Consider the following 20,967-nt stretch of genomic DNA (forward strand, 5'->3'; position numbering starts at 1 on the left):
TTAGCAATAAAAGGTAACAAGAAATAATATAGCTTCAAGAAATAATATAGCTTAAAAAGGATACTATCAATAATGATTTTGATTTGATCAGAAATTTAGTATCCTTAGCTTGCTATAAATAGAGCCTTAGGCTGCATGTTGAAATTATCTCAATATCACTTCTCTATTCTTATTTTTCCACTTGTCAAAGTTGTTGACGAATAGAGGTCAGTCTCGGTGTGGATACACGTAGAGTCTTCACACGATTGAAGAAATTTTATGATTCAAGAGCTCATCAACAGGTACACTTTTAATATGTCATTTGTTTATAATATAATTTAAATACAAAATAGATCCTTTTATTCCGCAATGTGTGTTTTTGAATACCTTTTTTTTCCTTCATTGGTATCACAACCATGGGTATTTTGTATTTAAATTATATTTAACAAAAATTTGAAAAAGTTTCAATTTTAATTTACTTATACGTAATGTTGTCTATTATGATTGCATGATTACATTGTCAAATCAAATTAATTTTTCTTTTGTGCAATTTGTAATCTTGTTACGTGGATGTTGTTTTGAATCGGTGGAATGTTTGCAATTGGTTGTTAATACAGTGCTTGATTTGCTGGAGGTGTTCCATATCATATGCGTTGGTATTTTTATATAAAGGAGAATAAATATTTATTTTATTTTATTTTGATTCCTTTTAAAAGATTAAACCTTTCCTTCAATTTTGAGTAATTTGTTATCAATTCTTTTATTTTCAAATTGCTGGATATTAATTTAATGTAAAGACGCTGCATTAGGATATGTGATATCAAAGAGGTATGCGCTTCAAGCACTGTATCTCGTTCAATTATTTGAGAGAAATTTTTTTTATATGCTATGTGCGTAATTATATAATTGTTATATATATGTATATATCTAAATGATAAATAGGTTTGTCATCTGATTTATCTTACATATTAAATTGTTTAATCATAAGGAATGACCTGATTACCAGGGGACTTATAGAAAAAAGATAAATTGAGACATATGATATAATTTTTTTAATGATTAATAATAAGGAACGACCTGACGAACAGGAGACTTATAATTAATAATTTTTTTTCTTGCATAAGATGCACGTTTTTTAAATTAATTATATACTGAGTGCCTAGACAACTTAGGGAAGTATTAAAATTAATTTATTGATATCAATAGAATTGACCTGACAACTAGGAACTTATGTGATATGATATTTCTTATTTTGATTTGAAAATGTATATGATGCATTGTCTTAGAATGTGTTGAGAAACGACTTGATAACCAAGTGGCTCGCTCACAATTTTTAAGAGGCTTTATCTGATCCACTTAAAAGAAATAAGTATTTCTTACATTACTATATTATTATTGTAATTAGTGGAAATATCATTAATATTTTTATATTTTTAAAAGGTTTGAAAAATTATGCTCTGACATAACTATATTTTGTTGTGTGCTTAATCAACAGTATGTCTTCTCTATCGCTTCATGGTATTCTTGAATCTAGAAAACTAGTTGAAGCCAATTATGATGATTGGTACTGCTACTTGAGAATTGTTCTCATGCATGAGAAGCTTATTGACACTATTGATAAGCCTCCCATGGAAGCACCTAATCTGAGTGATGCTGAAGCAACCAAGGTTTTTCAAAAGTACCTAGATGAGTGCCATACTGCTAAGTGCATTATCTTGGCATCAATGAGTTCAGAACTCCAAAGGCAACTTTAAGACATGGACCTGTATGAGATCGTTGAACATCTTAAGAAGATGTACGATGGTCAAAGCAAGGACGACTAGATTTCAGTTATCTAAGGCCCTGTTTAGATCCTCACTTGCTGCAAATGAAAAGGTTGGACCCCATGTTCTTAAGATGATTGATCTCATAGAACAACTTGAGAAGTTGGGGTGCACTCTTGGGAAAGAGCTTTCTCAAGATTTGATTCTACAATCACTTTCTGATTCATTTTCACAATTTATTGTGAATTTCAACATGAATAAGATGAGTTGTGACTTGCATGAGATGCTTAATCTGCTAATTGATTATGAGAATCAAATTTCTTCTGAGAAGAAGAAAGGAACCGTCATGGTAGTTGGCAAGAGCTCCAAGAAGAAAGGCAAAGTACCAAAAAGGAAGCACCTTGGACCTAAGGGTGGTATGACCAAACCCAAGAACAAAAGGAACAAGATTGACCAAACTGATGTTGAATGTTTCTTCTGTAAGGAGAAAGGTCACTGGAAGAGAAATTGCATGAAGTATATTGATTCTTTGAAAAACAAGAAACAAGGTAAGACATTAATGAAAAATGTTTTCATGATTTCTTTAATTGTCACTGATTCTTCAATGTGGGTATTAGATACAGGCAGTAGTTTTAATATTTGCAATACGTTGCAGGGACTACAGATAACTAGATGGTTGAAGAAAGGAGAAATAAATCTACAAGTAGGGAATGAAGCAAATGTTGTTGCCTTAGCTTTAGGATCAGTTTCTTTAATAATGCCTACTGGAAAAGTACTAATATTGGAAGATTGTTATTATGTTCCGAAATTTGTTTCAAACATTATTTCAATTTCCATGTTGGAAAAGCGAGGTTTTCGCATTATCTTTAATAATAACATTTGCTCAATTTATCATGATGATGATTTATATGTGAATGGTTATCTCCAACGCAGCATTTATGTCTTACTCGATGTGAATCATAACTCGATTATGCATGTTTCTTCTAGTTTCAAAAGAAAAAGAGATAATCAAGTAAATAAAACATATCTTTGGCATTATAGGCTAGGTCACATTGGTGAGAAAAGAATTAACAAGTTGCACAAGGAAGGTTACCTTGATAATTATGATTATGAATCATATGAAACTTGTGAATCTTGTCTCAAAGGAAAAATAACTAAATCTCCATTTATTGGAAGTAGAGAAAGAGCTTATGAGTCATTGGGACTAATTCATACAAATGTTTATGGGCCCATGAAGATTCAAGCCAAAGGAGGATATTCTTATTTTATCACCTTCACTGACGATATGTCTAGATATGGATTTTTGTATCTTATGAAACATAAATCTGAATCATTTGAAATGTTTAAAAGATTTCATAGTGAAGTTGAAAAGCAAACTGGTAAGAGTATCAAAATGCTTAGATCTGAAAGAGGAGGAGAATATCTTAGTGATAAATTTATTGACTATCTAAAGGAGAATGGGATTCTCTCTCAGTGAACACCTTCGCGAACACCATAACACAATGGTGTATCTGAAAGAAGAAATCGAACCTTACTAGATATGGTTAGATCCATGATGGGGTTCACTGATCTCCCATTAAACTTATGGGGATATGCTTTAGAAGCAGCAACCTACTTGCTAAATAAAGTTCCTACAAAAGCAGTCTCTACAACTCCATATGAGATATGGAAAGGAAAGAAACCAAGTCTTAAACACATCAAGGTCTGGGGTTGCCCTGCTTATGTTGAAAGATTGCAAACAGATAAATATGATGCAAGGTCTGATAAGTGTAGATTCATTGGTTATCCTAAAGAAACAATGGGATATTATTTCTACCAACCTTCTAACCATAAAGTGTTTGTGGCAAGAGGAGCAACCTTTTTGGAAAGAGAGTTTCTTGTAGAAGGAAACCATGGTAAAGAAATTGAACTTGATGAGACTCAAGTCACTAATGATAACATAACTCAAGAACATGAAATGGAAACTAAGAGACCTTTCTTTGATGTTTTGAAATTAGGACAAAGCTCTTCAACTCAAACGATTATTGCTCAAGAACTAGCTATTGTTCAAGAACAAGTCGTTGTTCAAGAAGAAGTTAATGAACCAATCTTAGAACAATTGCAACAACCTTTGAACCCAACACAAGAACCTCTTAGAAGATCTACTCGAATGCATTGTGCACCTAATAAATTAAACTGAATGGTGCAAGATGACATGTCAAATGAGGTTTATCTTAATGATGATGACCCTAAGAGCTATGAAGAGGCCATGAGAAGCTCGGATTGCAAGAAATGGCAAAAAGCCATGGAATCTGAAATAGAATCAATGAAGGTCAACAAAGTATAGACTTTAGTTAAAGCTAGCTTCAAAGGATATAAAACCAATTGGTTGTAAATAGGTTTACAAGAAAAAGATTAAAGTAGATGTAAAGGTTGATACCTATAAAGCTCGCCTTGTTGCTAAAGGATATCGTCAACAGGAAGGAATAGATTATGACAAAACATTTTCTCCTGTGGAAATGCTCAAATCAATTCAGATTCTACTTGCCATAGCAGCATACTATGATTATGAGATATGGAAAATGGATGTGAAAAAACAGCTTTCCTTAATGGTGAGTTGAAAAAGGAAGTGTACATGACACAACCTGAAGGATTCACATCATTGGCCGGTTGTAATGAAGTTTGCAAGTTGCAACGATCTATATATGGATTGAAACAAGCTTCTAGAAGTTGGAACATTCATTTTAATAAGACAATCGAAAAGTTTGAGTTTGTTAAATGTGAGGAAGAGCCATGTGTTTACGAAAAGGTCAGTGGGAGTGCAATTATTTTCTTAGTGTTATATGTAGATGACATATTACTAATTGGAAATGACATACCAACATTGCAAGACACAAAGATTTGGCTATTAGAACAATTCTCCATGAAGAATTTGGGAGAAGCAGTCTATATTCTAGGTATAAAGATTTATAGAGATAGATCTAAAAGGTTACTTGAACTCTCCCAATCTATGTACATTGATACTATCTTAAAGAGATATAACATGGATAATTCCAAACGAGGCTATTTTCTTGTAGGTGTTGGAATTACTCTTAGTAGGGAGAATTGTCCAACAACTCCTGAAGAAAGAGAACGCATGAGTAGAGTACCATATGCTAGCGCAGTGGGAGCTATCATGTACACCATGACTTGTACACGTCCTGATGTCACTTATGCACTAGGTGTAACTAGTCGATATCAAGCAAACCCTGGTGAGGAACATTGGAAAGTGGTTATGACCATACTTAAGTACTTAAGAAGAACTAAAGACCAATTCCTCATTTATGGAGACTCTAAATTGAAACTAAAGGGTTATACTGATGCAAGCTTTGCATCAGACAAAGACGATAGCAAATCCATTCCAGGATATGTTTTCACTTTAAATGGTGGTGCAGTAAGTTGGAAAAGTTCTAAGCAAGCCACGATAGCAGATTCAACTATTGAAGCAGAATATATAACGGCAAGTGAAGCCGCTAAAGAAGATGTTTGGATGAAAAAGTTCATATTTGAACTTGGTGTGGTTCCTTCAATAGAAGAGTCAGTCCCATTATTGTGCGACAATAATGGGGCTATTGCTCAAGCAAAGGAACCAAGATCACACCAGAAGTCCAAACATATTTTGCAAAGGTATCACTTAATTAGAGAGATAATAGAACGAGGTGACGTTAAGATTGAAAAGGTAGATGGAAAGGAGAATGCAGCAGATCCCTTCACCAAGGCGCTTGGCATAAAAAGAGTTTGACAAGCACAAACGGGAATTAGGAATGAAGTTCATGAATGATTGGCTCTTGGCAAGTAGGAGATTGTTGGGAATAAATGTAGAAGCAAAGCTTCATGGTGAATCAAAGGTGATTCAAAGGTGTTTTGATGATAACAATGATGATAACAAGAGATGACGACAAAGGTGGTGACAAAAAGCTCAAAGATCAATCAAGAAAAATTCAAGAGTTCAAGATAAGAATCAAGAAGAATTCAAGACTCAAGAAGAAAATCTAGAGACAAGAATCAAGATTCAAGGTTCTAGATCTCAAGAATCAAGATCAAGATTCAAGACTCAAGATTCAAGAATAAAGAGAAGACTCAATCAAGATAAGTATTAAAAAGTTTTTTTCAAAACTTTGAATAGCACATGAGTTTTTGACAAAACCTTTTACCAAAGAGATTTACTCTCTGGTAATCGATTACCATATTGTTGTAATCGATTACCAGTAGCAAAATGAGTTTGAAAAAATTTTTCAAATTGAATTTACAACGTTCCAATTATTTTCAAAAAGCTGTAATTGATTACAATGTTTTGGTAATCGATTACCAGTGCCCTTGAACGTTGAAATTCAAATTCAAATGTGAAGAGTCACATCCTTTCAATTAAAAGCCTTGTGTAATCGATTACACTAATTTGGTAATCGATTACCAGTGACTGTTTCTGAATAAATCAAAAGATGTAACTCTTCAAAAGGTTTTTGACTTTTTCAAATTGGTTTTAAGTTTTTCTAAAAGTTATAACTCTTCTAAATGGTCTTCTTGACCAGACATGAAGAGTCTATAAAAGCAAGGCTTTGTTTTGCATTTTCAATTAATTCATTCTTTCAATCTTGAATACTTTTCCAATCAATCTCTTACAATCCTTTACAAGCCTTGAATCTTTTTGAACTTCTTCTTCTTCTTTGTACCAAAAGCTTTCTGAAGTTTTCTGGTTTTCCAAACCTTGAAAACTTGTGCTATTCATCTTTTCATTCTCTTCTTCCTTTGCCAAAAAGAATTCGCCAAGGACTAACAGCCTGAATTCTTTTTGTGTCTCTCTTCTCCCTTTTCCAAAAGAACGAAGGACTAACCGCCTGAATTCTTTTGTGTCTCCCTTCTCCCTTGTCAAAGAATTCAAAACGACACAGTTTGAGAATTCTTTTGATTCTTCCCATTCCCTAATACAAAAGTATTCAAAGGACTAACCGCCTGAGAATTCTTTTGTATCCCCATTCACAAAGTATCAAAGGTTTAACAGCCTGAGATCTTTGTCTTAACACATTGGAGGGTACATCCTTTGTGGTACAAGTAGAGGGTACATCTACTTGAGTTTGATTGAGAACAAGAGAGGGTACATCTCTTGTGGATCAGTTCTAGTGGAGGGTACATCCATTAGGGTTTCAAAGAGAACAAGGGAGGGTACATCCCTTGTGGATCTTTGCTTGTAAAAGGATTTTTACAAGGTTGAAAGAAATCTCAAGGACCGCAGGTCGCTTGGGGACTGGATGTAGGCACGGGTTGTTGCCGAACCAGTATAAAAACTCTTGTGTGGTTGTTTCCTTCTTCCCTACTCTTTTACTTTCTGCTTTGCATTTAATTTCCGCTTTTACTTTCTGTTAAGTTTCTCTTCTACTCCTCATTCTCTTAACAATTTAGTAAAAGCCTTAGAAGAGTATTTTTTAAATTAGTAAAGGTTTAGGAATAATTAATTCAACCCCCCCTTATTAATTATTCCGAGGCCACTCGATCCAACGATAAATTTGTATGCCCACGATCCAAGTCATCATGTAATCAATTCTAATTTTAATAATAAAGTATTATTTTATTTTCATTGTCATATTTCACTATTTGATTGAATGGTCCATTTGATAATGTCCTTGATTAAAATTAAAGACTTGTTATTATAATAGAGATTATGATAATGAGAAACAAGTTTGTTCTAATTTTAATCTAAACCGTTCTTGATCATAGGATTATTGTAAATAGGATATCAATAATCCAGATAGATTAATATATATGTGATAGTATTTATTGGATAAATATTAATAGATCTCATTTATTAATTTGTATACATAGATGAGTCACATGTTGATGTGATCATTGAAATGACTCAATTGAAATTTTCTAATGGTTAAAATTTACCATAAACTGTCAATAGAAAATTCTCAAGAAAAGGTATAATAACTTTCTTTGACCTGAGATTGTCATAGTAATTAACAGGTTATTTGTTGTATTTTGATTTTGGATACCTAATGCTTTAGAGTACTTGTTGAATGGATATTGGATATGATTAAATACCTATAGAACTAATGATTAATCAAGAAGGAATCCATCAACTCTTGGTAATGAGTTTGAGCTCTATGAATAAAATTATATCCTGGCCAGGAAAATTAAATGAAAGAAGAAATAAGTTTCTTAAGTCATTATGAGTTAACTCAAAAGGGTTTGATAGTAATACCATACTCTAGAGTTAACCTAGAGCTGTAAAGATGGAAGAAATTATTATACTACTCTTCTAATGGTTCTTGAAAGTAAAATGCTACCTTCATGCTATCCGGACGTTAAGGAGTGTTACTAGACGCCTATCTGCAATGTGTGTTTTTGAACACTTTTTTTTTCCTTCAGAATTGAATTGTGATTTTATCAAATTTTAAAACCTTTTTCTCAAGAGACAAAGTTTTCTTATAAAGTTTAACTTTGCAAAGCAAATAAAAGATTTTCAAAAAATAGATTTAGACGATAAAAACTAATTTTGCAAAATAGATTATGTTTTCTAACAAAGTTAAATTTAAACCCTAGGGCAATTTAACACATAATATAAACATAGAAAAAAAATAAGCTACACAGATTTTTATTGTTTCATCTCTACCATTGAGACTACGTCCAATTTTTTGTTAACAACCAAGTTCTACTAACTTCAACTAGTTTCAAGTAGTTGTCACTGTCAGTTTGGACTCTTACATACAACACAAATTTTCACTTAACTTTACAAACTCAATATTCTTTGTCTTACCAAACCAATGTTGGTTCTATACAAATCAAAAGATTTATTGTTGGCTTTGCTCACTGACTAATCTTAATCCTCTTACAAATGGATATGAAATCTAAACACTTAGTTTTTTTGGGCAAGATGTTCAAAGTGTTTTGAGTGCTTTTGAAAACTTTACAAGAATATACAAGAAATTTTTACAAAAATAATTTTAGTGATTGCACGTGGGTTTGTGTCTTTCCTTCAAAGATTTTTGTATTTATAGGCCCTTATCTTCACGTATTTGTTGTCTATAAACATATAAATTTCTTCACTGGAGCTTACGTCTGATAATTGTGGTTGTTGAAACATTCAATGCACATATGCCTTCATGCAAAGAAATCATTCTAATTGGTTTTCATGTTGAATTGTTTATCAAAAAACCACTTCCTTTGAGTCAAAGCATGTCATAGCAAAGTGCATCTTTCAATGTTGTTTAGCAACTTTCATAACTTGAATTTCATTTATTCTTCATAGGATTCGATAGATCCTATTAGAATGTCTTTGCAAAATGAATATTAGATACAAAGTATGAATGAAGTCTTAAAATGTGGTATTTTTAATGTGGTACCAAATCATGACTTAAACTTACTTCCGTCTGATACTTCAGATGCAAGGTCATGTAGCATGATTTGATATCGAATAAGACACAACTTTTAACCTTTGTATTTATTTATATCTAATCAAAATAATTAGAAATTACGATTCATCTTAAAATACAAATGTCTTCTAACTTAACAATAAAATAACATAATATCTTCAATTTAGTTATAAAATAACAAAATAATATAAAAAATATTTTGCATCCATATAATTTTTTTAATTTTTATTTTAAGTTCCTTTTAGTCGTGGGCCATGTGCCATCACACCTCCAGACATGACCTAAGGCTAGCACCAGAGACAATTGAACTTTAAAACAACCTCACACAAGTTAGTTCTATATACTTAGTTGTACCTCATATATTTCTGCAATCTTTATTGTGTATTATAATTTTAATTTGGTTAAAATATGTTTGTGATTCCTAATAAATATTCAATTTTTTTGTTTGCAATCTAATAAGCTTGTTCTCTGATAAATTAGTGAATTTTGTGTTTGTTTCCTGATAAAAAAATTTCATTTGTTATTTGTCTATGTTGGAATACAAGTGTGAGATAAAATCACATCAGATAAAACTGAGCATGTTGAACACCATGTAAGTGAGGATAGAATCTTAAGTCTTAAGATTTTGGATTAAAATATTTTGTCAAGTTTACTTATATGATTATTTATGGCTCATTGGTGTAAAATCTCCCTGGTTTAACCCCCATCGATTTCACAACGTAACCCGATGTGAGACTTCACCTCACACTTGTATTCCAACAATCTCTTCTTCAAGTGTGAGTCTTTTTTACATGATAATCTCCCCATTGAGGGGAAGCCATTTTCAATTCGCAAGTATCCAATGATGACCTGAGAGCTTAATGAGAAGGTTGGATATCATATAAGTGAGAAAATGATCCATAAACATGAGCCTTAAAGTTTTGGATTAACGTATGATGTTAAGATCACTTATGTAATTGTTTATGACACATTGTTGCAAAATCTTCCTAGTTTAACTCCCTTAGTTTCTCAATAGTCCATTTGAAAAAGACTAATGACAAATGATTTTTTTTTTGTCAGGGAGCAAACACAAATTTCACTAAATTATGAAGGATTAAAAAAAACCGTTAAGGACCAAAAATAATATTAATATTTTATTAGAGACTAAATGTAAAAAAAAATAATATTAGAGATAAAACACAAAATTCAAGTTTTTCTTTTATCAGGGAACATATTTTATTTTTCTAATTTGTATCTTATATTTTACATATTTATAATCTAATTAGGCTATATGTACTCATAAGTGGAGAGATATGCATCACTGGACGGATGAATCAATGAGTATGAAATTGTGTCTATCGTAGAAGTTTTTCTTTTTTTTTTGAAATGGCGAAATGAATATTATTAGAGCACAAGATCTTATATCATCCAGGAAAACAAGTTACAACCATATAAAGCATCCAAAGACACGAATGGAAAAATTCCCGCTACTACAAACACCAGACAACATTAAGGAGCACGATTCTAAAATATGAAAACAATCAAGAAAAAAAAACCATCTACACTTTTTTGACGTAAAATTGGTTTTCATTTGTTTTAAAAAGAATCTTATAGCCGCAGTATGCTCCTAATAACACCTCAAGATGTGCTTGCTACCTCCACTCCTGATCCTTTGTTCAAAATAATTTGGAAGTGGAACAGACGAGAAAGATTCAAGATGTTCTTCTGGAAAATCTTGAATGAAGGTCTGCTCACTAATGAGGAACGGTGCAGAAGAGGGTTGACTGGAAACAGTGCCTGCCCTAGATGTCATGTTGAGACCAGGGCCGACCCAATATAATGCGAGGCTGAAAGGCAAAATTAAAAGATTTTTTTTACTTTAAAGAAAAGAGTGATATATGAGGTCTTTTAATTAACATGTGTACTTTTTTTTACTTTTACAAAATTAATAACAAATGTTGATGGCCTCAAGCTCAAACTTTAATTGAGAATGAGACTTTTATTCACTTGTTGATGGACTCTGGACACTCTAAAAGTGTCACTAAGACTCATGAATGGGAACCTATTGATGCCAATTGGGACATCAGGTTTGGTGTAACTATAAATTGTAAAATTATTAATGGGTTTCCTATATTAACAATTATAGGAAACCTACCGGATCTTGAAACCTATAATTCTCACAAACAATAAATAAATATATAATGCATACCTTTCTCCATAGGAAGACTTCTCTCCGGTGTACTTTGATTTCCTTAGAAGAGAAGAGAAACAAGATTTCACTTCCTTAGACTATTCTTTCTGCCTCTCCACGTTCGTGATGACTATGGATGAGAGAGAACACTTTTCTGTCAAGAAGGAGACCTTATTTTATGTTAGTGGGTATTAACCCTTTTTATAACCACTACTCTCATCAAGTAACAGTTACCTTCAGAAACTTCTCTTATTTAACCCAATTACAATTTAGCCCTTAATTATTAATTTATTTATTAGTCCCTACATAAGTCACACGCCTCTCACATGAGACATTAATTCTAACATTCTCCCACTTGGCTCATGTGACATTAATAAACATTAAGAACTAAATAAATAAATAGATTAACTAACATAATGCGCATTAAAAATGACTAAATTGTTCTATACATTGGGTACATCATAATTTCATGATTAAGAATCGGAACTAATTTGAGTCATGGCGGTCGTACATCATCTAATCAACGTAGTCCCTTCCATGTACTACAAATTAGTCTTCTCCTTAATATGACCATTAGTTAGGAGTACATAATTGGTCCAACATAATGTCTTCATTCAAGACAAAACCTGTTAACATTACTCTAACACAAACATGCATGCAAACATAGAGAACAGGTAATCAGAAACATATCATAATTGAGCTCAGAGTGTCACTAAAATGCATAAGACAAATTACACTTAATGATCATCAATAACAATAATGCCCATACTTTCAACATGTTCTATAATGTCTTGGGCGGTAATCCCTTATTCAAAGGGTCAGCTGTCATAAGGTTTGTGCTAATATATTCTATTGACACTCTTTGTTTCTGAACTTCTTCCTTCACAACAAAGTACTTCAATCTCACATGCTTAGCACCCTTAAAGTACTTTTCGTTCTTACAAAATACTGCTACAGAGTTGTCACAATACATTTTCAGCGGCCTAGCAATACTGTCGACAATTCTAAGCCCTGAAATAACGTTCCACAATCAATTAGCTTGAATTGTAGCCTCAAAACATACTACAAATTCAACTTTCAGATGCATCAACATCTGATGCATACAAAATTGCTTCCATTTGTTTTCGTTCCATATCATTTCTAGGACATTGTGCGAGACTAAATTTGTCTCCTTTCTAAATTAGAACAAGTGATGTTAAACACTTTTCCATCTTAAATCTCTCTAGTACTTTATTGATACATGCTTTCTGAGGTAAGCCTAACAATCCTTGTGATCTATTACGAAATATTTCTATCCCTATCACATAGCTTACCTCACCCATATCTTTCACTTCAAAGTTTCTAGAGAGAAATTTCTTAGTCTCATGAAGAAGACCAAGATCGTTAGTTGCAAGCAAGATATCATCAATATACAGAATTAGAAAAATAACCTTACTCCCACTGACCTTCAGATACATACACTGATCAACAATATTTCCCTTAAATCTAAAGGAAACAATGGTATCATTAAACCTCAAATACCATTGGCGGGAAGCGTGCTTTAAGACTGTATATTGATTTCTTTAGTTTGAACACCATGTGTCTTTTCCCTCAACTGAAAACACCATTGGTTGACCCATATAAACATTCTCCTATAAATCTCCATTAAGAAAGGCAATTTTCACATCCATCTGATGTAGCCCTAAGTCATAATGGGTCACTAATGCCATGATAATCCTGAAAGAATCCTTTCGTGAGACCGGTGGAAACGTCTCTTTATAAATGTCATTTTTCTGAGTAAACCCCTTAACAACAAGTCTAGCCTTGTAACTTTCAAGGTTGCCATGAGAGTCACGTTTAGTCTTGAAGACCCACTTACAACCAACTCTCTTACAACCCTTTGGTAATTGTACAAGGTCCCAAACATCATTATGTTCCATGGAATTTATCTCTTCTTTCATGACATTTAATCACTTCTCAGAATTATCACAACTTACAACTTGTGAAAACGAAATTTGATCATTATTATTAATGCTTAAGTCTGTTTTTGTTTCATGTAGGTATACCACATAGTCACTCGAAATAGTTGGTCTCCTTTCTCTTTGAGACCTCCCTAATGCTACTTCCTATGGTTCTTCCACAATAGGTTCATTATGTATCATGGGCTCATTATTGTGTTGTGCTTCTTCATTATTGTTTGTAACAATAACTAAAGAAGTAATCACCTCACTACTAGAGGCATAAGCTAAAGGGACTTGCACTCTAACTTCTTTAATTTCCACTTCTCGTGGAACTGTACTCCCACTGATTTCACCATTTTCAATGAACCTTGCATTTTCAGTTTCGACAATTCTCATACTATGATTATAAAAATAAAACATATACCCCTTTGACTTTCTGGATAACCAATGAAATATCTACTGATTGTTCTTGCATCCAATTTTCTTTCTTGCAGATTATAAATCCTTATTTCTTCCTGACAACCCCAAACATGCAGATGCCTTATACTAGGTGTCCTATTCACCCATAGTTCAAAAGGTGTCTTTGGAATTGCCTTACTAGGTCCCTATTCAACAAATACATGGCAGTTTTCAAAGCATACATCCACAAAGATACAAGTAAAGTTAAATTGATTAACATACTCCTAACCATATCCATTAAAGTTCTATTACGCCTTTCTGATACACCATTTTGTTGTGGTGTACCAGGCATTGTGTATTGCACACAAAAACCATGTTTATGAAAAAGCTTAGCAAGTGGACTTAGGTGTTACCCAATTTCATCATATCTTCCGTAATACTCACCACCTTTATCAGATCTAATAATTTTGACCTTTTTGTCTAATTGCCTTTCTACTTCATTCAAGTAAATTTCTAAGGCATCCACTGCCTAAGATTTCTAATGCACTAAGTAGACATAATCATAACGTGAATAGTGATCAATAAAGGACATAAAGTATCTTTCCTTTCCGAAAGAGTTAACATCAAAAGGTCCACATATATCAGTATGCATAATTTCAAGAAGCTGTGTGCTTCTTGTAACTCCTTTCTTTGTATGTCTTGTTTATTTTCCCTTGATACAATCCACACAAATATTTAGATCCATAAAATCTAGATCAGGAAGAATTTCATTCTTTATTAATCTTTCTATCCTTTCTCTAGAAATGTGACCTAAACGTCTATGCCACAAGAAAACAAATTGTTCATTCACTAAACTATGTTTAGTGTCAACATTATGATGTAGAGTTAAAATAGTTTCAGCATACAAACCATCTAATTTCAATTTATATAAACCATCATAAAGAACACCAGTATCAATGAGATGATTATGCTTAAATAAACTGAAACATTCATTACCAAAATTAAAAGAGTATCCAGTGACGTCAAGTTTAGATAATGAAACTAAATTCCTAGATAAACTAGGTACATAAAGAGTTTCCAGTAAATCTAAAAGATATCCAGTGTCGAGTTTTAAACAAGAAGTCTCGACTGCTTACACTAGAGTTTCACTCTATTCCCCATGAAGACGAACTTCTCATTTGGCCTTATGGTTTGGGTTGTAAGGAATCCATGCATCGTATTAGAAACATGAGTCATACATCCAGAATCAATCCACCATGTATTATGGGGAACTTTAGTTAAGTTTGATTCAAAACATACATGAGCATTAAGCTTACCATTCTTTTCGAACCAAGACTTACACTTTGGGCAATCCTTTTGGAAATGTCTTGATTTCCTATAAAATTGACAATTATTGCCCTTTGATACCTTCTTTTGGGTTTGCAAAGAGTCGTCATTGATCTTTAATGACCCCTTGCCTTTATCATGCTTCTTCATAACTTTCTTTCCAGTTCCTTGATTCCCTTGGTGGCTTACATAATGGACTGACTGACTTCCTTGATTCTTAAGTCTCGTTTCTTCCTAAACTAACATACTGTGCAATTCATGCACATTCCATTTATCTTTCATGGTATTATAACTCATTTGAAACGAGGCATACTCAGACGGTAATGAGTTCAAAATACACTGAACAAGAAAGTTCTCATTCACAGTCATTCCCAAGGTCTTTAGTCTTGTTGCAATGTTTGTCATCTCAATGACATGTTCATACATAGTATGTGAACCATCAAACTTCATGGTGACCAATGTACTTATTAATGTCCTTGCAATAGACTTATCAGCTGTTTGAGAGCGCTCTCTCACTAATCCCATAATTTTTTTTAGCACTTTCGATTTTAGGGAGAGTTGTCTTAATACTGTTTGCAACAATCATTCTCATTTACATTAGGCTAAGTCTGTCAAATCTTTCCCAAGCTTTATAATGGGTTTCTCTTCATTGCTACTAGCATCAATAATAGTAACAAACTTCTCTTCCAACATAGCAAGATCAAGATCCAAAACACCGAGGTGAAATTGGACTTGCTCATTCCAGTCAGAGAAGTTAAGCCCGTTAAAATTGGCACAGATGATACATGAGAATTCAGTGAATTGGAAACATGTATTACATAATAAAATTCACATAAGTGTTTTGAGACATAAAATACATGTCATACATATAATTCATTAAGATAATAATCAATGTATATTGATGTTCTCCTTTGGATGATACACCAACACACAACATACAAACATGATGATACTAATAAAAATTCTTAACATTATTTGACAATTAAATATGCACCAATTAGTAGTATCTATTTCCTTTGAGTATATAAATAAAACTAATGATACACACAAATCGCCTACAATTATATTCATTAATTATAAGAACAACTAATCAACCTTTGGGTGATCCATAAATGCCTTATAACAATGAATTTCAATTACCCATAAACCAATAATCATATAATTTAGCATCCATTATTCTATGAGTAATTGAAATAATCATTAATTTGGAATTAAATAACCTTATAAATTTAACCACTTTGGTGACTAACAAATTCAACATACATTTAATTCCAACCAAATATATATGACCTGCACATACTTATTGCTATTAACAATTCATAGCCATTTTATTAATTTCATTCCAGGCCATAAAATAATATTCACATTTATTTGTGTTTTGCATTCAAACACGTCCAAAGAAATATGCAGCATATATATATTTACTGCTACCAATAATTTCAAAGCATTCACGTTAATTTAATTGCAGGGTATAAACTTTCAATCCTTTAATCATGTTTAATAATAATTTTCGGGAAAAAAATAAGTGGGATTGAAAATAGAAAAAAGGGTTGCAAATAGCAATTTCAAAATTCCTTCGTCCCTTCCATGAACGTACGTGCCGGCGGCGGATGCTTTCTCCATTAGAAATAAAAACTGGCAGTGTTAATGGCTTTCTCCACATTCAATATATGTTAAAGGAAAACCAACACCAGTCATCATAATCAAATTAAATTAGATAGCACAAAATGATAAATCTAAAATCTTTCCCCAAATTTAATATATACAATTCAAAGTACTCACTACGTACAAACATCATAAGTTTTTCTTCATTGAACACAATCAAAATAATATAATTTTATGCATTCATACTTGTGATTTGAAAGCTAATTTAATTGATACCCTTTTCAATATAAGATTTCATACTTGCAGCAGAAAAAAATTCCTAACTTTCATAATTAGGGTTTATGCATAATTGGGAGAAATTAAATCATTCTTGGAGAATCATAAATTTCATAACACATGCTCTGATACCACATGTAAAACTATTAATGGGTTTCCTATATTAACAATTATAGGAAACCAATAGGATCTTGAAACCTATGATTCTCACAAACAATAAATAAATAGATAATGCATACCTTTCTCTATAGGAAGACTTCTCTCTAGTGTACTTTGATTTCCTTGGAAGAGGAGAGAAACAAGATTTCACTTCCTTAGACTATTCTTTCTGCCTCTCTAAGTTCGTGATGACTATGGGTGAGAGAGAACACTTTTCTGTTAGGAAGGGGACCTCATTTTATGTTAGTGGATATTAACCTCCTTTTATAACCACTACTCATATCAAATAACAGTTACCTTCAGAAACTTCTTCTATTTAACCCAATTACATTTTAGCCCTTAATTATTAATTATTTATTTATTAGTCCCTACACAAGTCACATGCCTCTCACATGAGACATTAATTCTAACATAAATTTCATATGGCTTCTAAAAAATAAGTTAGTTTTCATGTCTACTTCATCATCTGTTAGTGGCTTGATGATTCGTATTCAGAACTATGTGCAAGGTATTATCGCCAATGAGGCACGAATGCTTTGCTTGTTTGTCGTGTCAAACAAGTTTTCGACATTTGTTTGACACTTCTTATTTGATATCTAATTTAAAAATTATTTTTATTGACTTGAATACTAAGTTGAATATATCATCAATTTAAATATTTTATTATATGTTATTCATATTTTATTAGACATTAGTCGTGTCAAAATGTCTGTGTCTGTGTTGTGTCTAGTATCTGTGTTAGAGTCTCTGCTTCATAGATTATCGCCAACCATGCTTTGGAAGGGACTCTAAATAGTAGTTGAATCAGGAGGAGTGATCACCGTCTTATAGCATGAAAGCCCCCGATCCTGGTCGTGTTAAGCTCAATGTGATGGGGTAATGGTGAGTGGAGAGCATGCAGGATGTGATGAGATTGCGAGAGATCAAATCATCAAGGGAACATGATTCTGACTTATGCTTATAAATTAGGAAGATGCTATGTTTTGATGGCAGAGCTGTGAGCTATTTGGCATGACATACATATTACATGCAGCAAAGGTTTTACAAGTTTGGAGGTTGAGTCTAATTCTACTTCTGCTATCTCTTTGTTTAAAGATGGATGTATGATTTTACATGTGTGTTTTCTGATGGTGAAGTGGATTCTCGACTATACCACTAATGAATTGGTCAACAAGCACCAAATCATTCATAGAGAAGAAAGTGAACCATAAAATTCTAAAGAAATAACAAAAAGTCTGCTACATTTATCACACAATGGCTTAGACCCAATCCAACATTCCTTCTAGAATTTAATTTCATTTCCTTCCCCCAACTTCCTCTTCAAATACTTCCAAATACCTCACAAATATCCTTCCACCATCCTAATGTTACAAGATTATGTAATAAGTCCTCATTTTGCTGAGCTCCTAGCTTAATAATTCTCGCCCACGATGAGTCTTTTTCCTTCACAAAACTCCACATCCATTTTACCAATAATATAATGCCTTGTTAAAAATATCTATGTTCTTAATTCCTAGATCTCCTCTATCCTTTGGCAAACACATTTTTTCCCAACTTATCCAACATACCTTTTCCTCCCTTTTAGCACCCCAAAGAAAACTCCTCTGAATTTTGTTGATTTTCATTACAACCTTTCTTGGTACTTTATATAAAAAGACATGAAATTTTTTTTGTATGAATTGATTTTCTTTTAGGAATTGAGATCATTATCAATGTTTGCATCAAAATCGAAAGTAGTTCTTCAATTTTGTAGTGGGCTAAACATTGAATCCAAAACTAGGCCTTGGAAGCTCAATGTAGATTTTAACTTTAATTTAATGACATATTGTAATAGAAATTTTATTGTGTGGGTTATATATAAATTTCATTGGGAGAAAAATATTTTGTAAATTTGTTAGCAAAATAGGGATGAGAGAAGCAATTGCAATGTGATATTAGAGCCATCTTATGTATAATCTATATATCTATATTTATAACTATGTTTTATTGCAATAGAATTATATTTTGTTATTTAAAAAGGCATAAATGATGCATTATGCGATTGAATACAATAAATACATCTTATTTTGGCTGCATATATAAAATCCAATTACATACTAGTTAAGTAGTTAAAAAGTCAGGGAAAAAAAAGAGTTAAAAAGTAATATAAGTGGAAGCATACCAATACTAGGATATAAGCCTCATGAGATTGTGCAGCATGCAAATCAAGAACTACACATTGACACATACTATAGAAATGATAACAATGACGTAAAAAACACAAGTCTAACTATCAAATAAGTCCTTTTCTTTCACATTGACACATGCACATGAGGGCACACACAAAGAGTGAGAGAGAGGTAACATCTTCATCATCGTCACTTTCCAATCCTTCAATAAAAATTCTAAAAATCACATTCGTCTAAAAATAACTAAAATCAATAATCCATAGTAAGAAATGAAAAATAATAATAAACTATCATTGGAGAAGATCTGTGTCTTTTCTTGGACTCATAATCTCACTTTCTCATAAAGGTACAAGCACATGAAAGATTTCTCTTTTTTTAAAAAAAAAAAGGAATTGAGGAAATGTAAATGAATAAAAAAAAACCCTTATATTTAACTTTTATACAAAGTTAAGAAAGAGCGAGTCCTATTACATTAACTTTATAAGTAGTTTAATGATCAACTAACAATTTCTTACCATGCAATTTAGGCAAATTAAGTAGAAATTACAAAGAAAAATCAAAATAAGGGTTAAGGATTATGAATTTGGAGTTCTTTATCTTTAGAAATCAACAAATACATAAGAAAACGATTAAAAGTGACTCTGTTGTCTCACATTCACATCTCTGAGTATGGGGTAACAACATTGAACCTGGACATCTTCTTGCTACCTTGGTCATATATATGTGTTAGGGTTATTGTTATCATCATCCCATTCTTTACTATTGTTATTGATCACATCCTTGTGAACCTCAAGGTTGTTGACAATAGTAGCCATCACAATAACCCCATTAGCTGCCACAAGCTTTCCTCTAACAAACCCAATAATGCTTTGACCTGAAATTGTAGAAAAGGAAATCCTAAAACAACAAGGGTGATCAAGATTACATGACGATGAAGAACTAGAGATAGCGGTATTATTAATATAGGTTCCAGTAAGGGAAATTAATGAGAAAGGTCCATAAAGAGTGAAAGTAGAAGCATAAGAATCAGTGTAATTAAGAGTGACACTGGCAATAGTTCCTGATGCGCTTAGCACTGTGATACTGACTTTGTGGTGATGAGCAAATTGGACCATTGCCTCAATCACATCCAAGTTATTAGGGACTTCAATGTAAATGGGTTTTTGGACTTGCACATTGGCCTGGCTAATCACATGGGATAGCTTTGGCTTGTTCTTTGAGCCTAGGGGCCTACCAACTTTTTTCTTTGCTGGTGGAGATGCAAGATAGTGGTGATGAACAATAGAGGATAAAGGAGCTATAGTTCTAGGTTCAACCATTGTTAAGGGTGATCACAAATATGTGCTTAAGATTTGAGATGGATGAAGGAAAATGAAAGATATACTGAGAGTTAGAGAGAAAACAAGAATTGCTTTGTATTATAAAGAATGAAGGAGATATATGGACTTCGTATGTAACGTTAAAGCAAACAAAGTTGCAGGATTTAAGGATCTCTTTAAATATTACGAAACAAACGAAATTAAGGTTGTAAATTCGTCGGTGGAATTACAAACCAATGGTAGTGAACAACAAAGGGATGAAGTTTTTGGAGAGAGAAAATAATGTGAGAAATTTTATCACCCCACAAAGAAAAGAAGGTGGAGAATAATGTTGTCATAGTATTAGTTAAACTGTTGTTAAGGATGAGAAAAATGTGTGTAAGAATTGAGATGGATGAAGGCTAATGAAAAAGATTCAAAAAATAAGAAAAAAATGAGAGTAGTTTTGCTTTCTCGAGAATTAAGGAGATATGGA

The 20,967-nt window shown here is 32.5% G+C and overlaps 1 protein-coding gene across 1 annotated transcript; it reads right to left on the bottom strand.

Moving 5' to 3' along the window:
- Positions 1 to 19,703: 19,703 nt before the first annotated feature.
- LOC114402275 (AT-hook motif nuclear-localized protein 17-like) lies at positions 19,704 to 20,531 on the bottom strand. Its single transcript, XM_028364785.1, has one exon. The coding sequence runs from the start codon at positions 20,490 to 20,492 to the stop codon at positions 19,887 to 19,889; it is 606 nt and encodes a 201-aa protein (XP_028220586.1). The 5' UTR covers positions 20,493 to 20,531; the 3' UTR covers positions 19,704 to 19,886.
- Positions 20,532 to 20,967: the final 436 nt, after the last annotated feature.

The sequence above is a fragment of the Glycine soja genome, chromosome 20 (assembly GCF_004193775.1).
Source record: "Glycine soja cultivar W05 chromosome 20, ASM419377v2, whole genome shotgun sequence".
In the NCBI taxonomy this organism is placed as follows: domain Eukaryota; kingdom Viridiplantae; phylum Streptophyta; class Magnoliopsida; order Fabales; family Fabaceae; genus Glycine; species Glycine soja.